At 46.9% G+C, this 5,118-nt stretch overlaps 1 protein-coding gene across 1 annotated transcript in view; it reads left to right on the top strand.

Annotated features, from left to right (window-relative positions):
• Nucleotides 1-3,487, top strand: part of LOC108571816 (MDS1 and EVI1 complex locus protein EVI1-like) — a 16,350-nt gene extending 12,863 nt beyond the window's left edge. Inside the window, exon 2 of the mRNA XM_017933957.1 lies at nt 2,082-3,487. Within this exon, the coding sequence (XP_017789446.1) occupies nt 2,135-3,487 (1,353 nt within the window). The 5' untranslated portion in view covers nt 2,082-2,134. The remainder of the gene's footprint in view (nt 1-2,081) is intronic.
• The last annotated feature ends 1,631 nt before the right edge of the window (nt 3,488-5,118 follow it).

Below are 5,118 nucleotides of genomic sequence, written 5' to 3'. Positions count from 1 at the left end.
CGCCCGGCTCATCCCGACTTTCTAGAAACCGAAAACTGGATCGTGGCTTGCGGCGTTGGATCTCGGTCGATCTCCGTCGAGCGACGTCAGCCAGGTTGCTCGATTCACGTAACAGTCATGTCAGTCTTTAAGGATCGTGTGCTCCGCCTTTCCTTCTTCTTCTTATTTCGAGCGTCGTTCCACGGAACCAGCTACCGTTTCCCGTGGACATTACTCACGAAGTCGCTCGGAGAGAAACTCCACCTTTCGGGAGATAAAGCCTCGCTTCGCCTCAGGCTCGCTCGAGGGAAACGAAATTCCGAGAACGGCGTACCTACCATTCGCGATTAAGTTACCGGAAATCTCGGAAGGGAGAACGTAGCTCGTCTCGTAGCTTCTTATATAGTCAATTAAGCCAGCCAAGCTCGTTAAACCGACAACAGTTCGTAGGTACGAAACGTTCGAATTAACGACAGACAATAGATTCGCTCGTAAAAGTGCGCTTTAAGATCGACGTTATCCTCGCGTAGGTTCACTATGAAAAATCTGATTAGCACACGTTAAGAGTTTCTCCTCGAGACGACTATCGTTGGACGAGGAACAAGGGAAAGTACCATATGTAAATCGAACTTAATCAACGACATCTGGACAGATGACACGTTAGCATCTATCGTTCTCGAAAAGAGAAAAGCGTTACGTGGAATATCGTCCGTCGTTTATTGTTTGGAATTCAGAATTAACGGCTTTCTCGCTGTCCATCAGTAACGGCGAAATTCCGGTAATAAAGGCGAGGAGTGTTATTAAAGAAGCTCGAGAGAGAAAGAGAGAGGTATAGAGGGAACCGTTTTCCCAGAGATGGAATTTATCTCGGTTTTTACACGCAACGATGGGTTAACGACTTCGCGAACGAAACCGTTCGACCGTTCTGGATCATCGAGCCTCACGTCCCGAGACAGAACGGTTCACCGTTTCTGAGACACTCGGTACACTTTCGATTCCAACCGGACACCTCCCGGTAACTCGTCGCATTCTCCACACTCGTAATTAACGCTTTTCACTATTGTCGGTCGTGAGCTTTTTGCCTCTGCTCCTTTTACGTTGGAACGGGGTTCTTGCACCGGCGTGGACTCCTCCTTTTCCCTCTGTCCCCCCTCCCCAACTTCTCCTCTCGTCCACAACCCTGTCGCGAGTGAATTTCTCTTTCGTTGAAACTGGACAACCAGCTGAGGATTAGCTTCTTCGATAACTGGATTGACTCGCGTGGAAACGAAGCAGATTGTGAAAGGATTCCACGATTTCACGAATTCACGTGAGCTTCCTTTATCAGGAATTACCTTCCCGTTCAGTGCAGAAACGAGAAACGAGATCGGAACGAGCGAATTCGGTGAAATACGAGGCGTAGCGGTGAAGCACTGGCGGAGACTTCGACGCCCGCATAAGCGATGTTCCGCGGTGATTTCAACGCCCGATAAAGCAGCAAGCAGACGTTGTCATCGTGATTACATTAATATTGTATACTTCCGTGGAATTCTCTTTGAATTAGATTGTTTATCGAACAATGGTGGATTAGTTACAAAATGTAAACTAGAAAAGATGCAGGATTTAATTAAATGAATTATAGGTGTGCAACGAAAACTTTGTACGCATCTTCTAACACAGGTGAGTTCATTCATGATGGAAAGCGTTGATGTTATGCGTCACACACGTGCTGGTTGCCAATGCGTCTTAACATAGTCGAACGTAAGGTCAGAACATGAAAATGCGAGCACTTCCAGACGGAAAGATCAATTTTACCATTTTCTAAAATCGTCGTCGTTGGCCGAAGAAACATTTATCACGACGCGGCGCTTGACACATTGACGTATCGAATTCAATTTCATTCGATGCCCGCATCTCACACTGACGACGCATAAGAATAATTCGCGAACCTGACAGAAACGTAATCCTTTCACTGGCGTTCGTTCCCAAATCGCACCTAATACATCACACGTCTTCGATCTTAGATTCCTTTCGAATTAAAATCTTCTAATTGAAAGTTGCAAATTGTCAAATTTAAACATACAAATTGATCTCACGCTCAATACTTCTCTCTCCTCTTGCAGATCATCCCGAGCGACGAGCAGGAGCAAGGCCGAGGGTGACAGAAGCGGTGGTGATGAGCGGATATCTCGGTAACATCACCCTGCCCCCAACGTTGTTGCACGACCCGAAGTATCCTCCAGCCATGCGGGAGAAAGACTCGAGTCCGAGAAAAATGCCGGGCCACATTAGCCCAAAACAAGCCAGCATCTATCCCCTAAGCGTTCGCGTTCCGGACGTCGAAGAATTGCCATACGACTTGAGTCACGGCCACGGTCGTGGTCTCTCGAGTCCGACGAATCAACAGCAACACCAGCAACAGCCTCACATGAGCCCAGCTGCCAGACCACCTCAAACTCACCATCAAGAAGATCTCGACTGCGAACCTCTCGATCTTCGCGTGGATCACAAAAAGGAAAGACTCACGGATGAGAATCAGAACGAGATAGAAGTTCTAAATCAGAACAGTCTCGGCGGAAGTCTTCCCTATCACACAGTACTATTCCCTCAGCATCATGCAGTTCATCCATTGGTCCTCGAAGCTATGTACAGATCGCACCACCATAGTTCATCCTCTGTTCCGGATCTACCTAAGATTCAAGTCAGAGCTCTGCCAACAATGGTACCATTACCGCCCAACAGATTCTCCTCTACCACTTCTTCCACCTCGTCGTCTTCCTCGCAAGCAGCAGCGAGAGTTCCAAGTCCTTCGAGCGGACAACAACACCCGCCGCAGCAACAGAGTCATTCCAGTCAACAACAGCAACAGCAACAACAACCACCCTCCAATCTTCCACCGTACTCGATCAGCGTCCAGGCTGGTCTGAAACCGAAGGACAGATACTCGTGCAAATTCTGCGGTAAAGTGTTCCCTCGATCAGCCAATCTGACGAGACACCTGAGGACTCACACCGGTGAACAACCGTACAAATGCAAATACTGTGAAAGAAGCTTCAGCATTTCCAGCAATCTCCAGCGTCACGTCAGGAATATTCACAACAAGGAGAAACCATTCAAATGTCCACTCTGCGAGAGATGTTTCGGTCAACAGACCAATCTGGATAGACATTTGAAGAAGCACGACGCCGATGGACCGACGATACTGGACGAAGTTAGGTCGAGGTACCATGGACAGCTACCGAGAGCGGATGAATCTTACTTCGAAGAGATTCGTAGCTTCATGGGCAAGATCACTTCGCAGAGACAAGGAATACCGTATTTCCCTGGGCTGTTGGGTCACGGAGGAGACGATTTCAGGAACGACAAGCAACAGCTTCAGTTAGAAGAGAAGAGAGGCGATTCTTCCTATTTCAGCGACAGGGACAATCTTAGCTCGAGGTCGAGCAGCACAGCCAGCAGGCCGGAGAGTGTCCAGGAGGAACAGAGGGAGGTTAATTCTCCGCCGTTGTCACCGGGAAACAACACCTGAGCCGAGGACTTGGATCGTGCGTCCGATGAAACGTTATCGGGCACGATTAAGCAGAGATTGAGGAACTTTCGCTCATGAACAATGGACTCTGAGGAGCTAAGTGTAGAATCTTTATTTCAGTGAATTATTTTTATACGACGAACCAAGTTCTGTTAATTTCTAAAATCATACGAAAATACTAGACGTTGATCAAAGACGAACAGGTGCCTTGCAATGTATGTTAGGTGATGTGCCTAAAATGTTCTCTCAAGTATTTGGAGCACAGAATCCGGCAACTAGTAGACTAAACTCGACTCTAAGTATCGATATTTTAGTACTATTATCTGTATCATTCGTGAATCAATCGGTGAAAAAGGAGACAAGGGAGAGAGAGACACTGCTGCCAATTCGAGAGTGAAATTTCTCATAAATTCTGCAAAGTACAATTATTCACTTCTTCTCCGTTTCTATTCGCTGATTGATTTAACGAACGTTCGCGACATTTGTTAACACGCAGGCTGTCTAAAACGATTGACGAACATTTCCCATCGAGTAATCACTTTAAAATCGCAAAATCGGAAGAACAAAGCCACGCGCCATCTTACGTTGAGTATAAGACTATATAGAGAGCTCTCAGCTGATGTTTTACACAGGCAGAAGAAGAAGAAGAGGTTGATTCGTTCCAGTAGAAGAGAACGGTTGAAAACGACGCCTAACGATTTTACGACCTAGAAAGTGAATTTCAACCACGCCATCGCTCTCGATCCTAATCCAGGAGACGGACAATAAAGTAGAAATCGATGGGCGGATCGGTGCGGTTGTCAGTCGATCTCCTAGAAACCGTCCACGACAGGAAGAAACGGGAAACGCGACGCCCGTGACACGAGCCATTAAGTTCCTCATTGAGGAAGTCTGCGACGCGCCTCCGGAGCCTGGGACCATTTTCACGAGGCAAAGAAATACGCTCTTTTCACGTCCAATTTTTTTGCTCAACTCTCCGTCAGATTGTACCTTGGACACTTTTAAAAAATTGTAAAAATTCAACGTCAAAGCGAAGGCAGATCGACGATCGAAGCGATAGAAGACAGACAGAAATATCTATATATAAGATTAAGAAATTAGAAATGGTTTCATAGGATGAGTTTCACAACGACGATAAATAACACTCAACACGTGGGAAACTTAATCCACCGAGGATCGACGTGACACGGAAAACCGGCGTGTTTCCTGTTGCCGATGATTAGCAAAAAGGACTCGGAGATGTTGGCAATGGCGGCATCAGCGTGATCCCACACGCCAATAATCCTCTCCGTCTCGTTTCCTGCGGATGGTCGGTGAAAAACGCACCCGGGGCAAAACGATCTAATCGCTTTCCGCTGCCGAGTGGCCAGCCCACGAAATCATCGGCCACTTTCTAACCAGTACGAGCGAACGAGAGGAGCTTCGACCTTGGAAAGATACAGTTCGCTCCGATTAATTACGTCCGATCTGGATCGAACGAAAATACTACTGAAATTAGCACCGGATGGTTGCGTGGACGATTCGTAATGTCGTTGAAATCTGTCTCGAGAAAGTTGTACAGTTTTTTGCACCTCTTCTCGGACTGAATGAAATTCATATTCCTATAACGTGTGAAGATTCATTGAGCAGTG

This window comes from Habropoda laboriosa, unplaced genomic scaffold (assembly GCF_001263275.1).
Source record: "Habropoda laboriosa isolate 0110345459 unplaced genomic scaffold, ASM126327v1 scaffold99, whole genome shotgun sequence".
Classification (NCBI taxonomy): Eukaryota; Metazoa; Arthropoda; class Insecta; order Hymenoptera; family Apidae; genus Habropoda; species Habropoda laboriosa.
The sequence above is the reverse complement of the archived record's forward strand: the minus strand, read 5'-3'. Positions and strand labels throughout refer to the sequence as shown.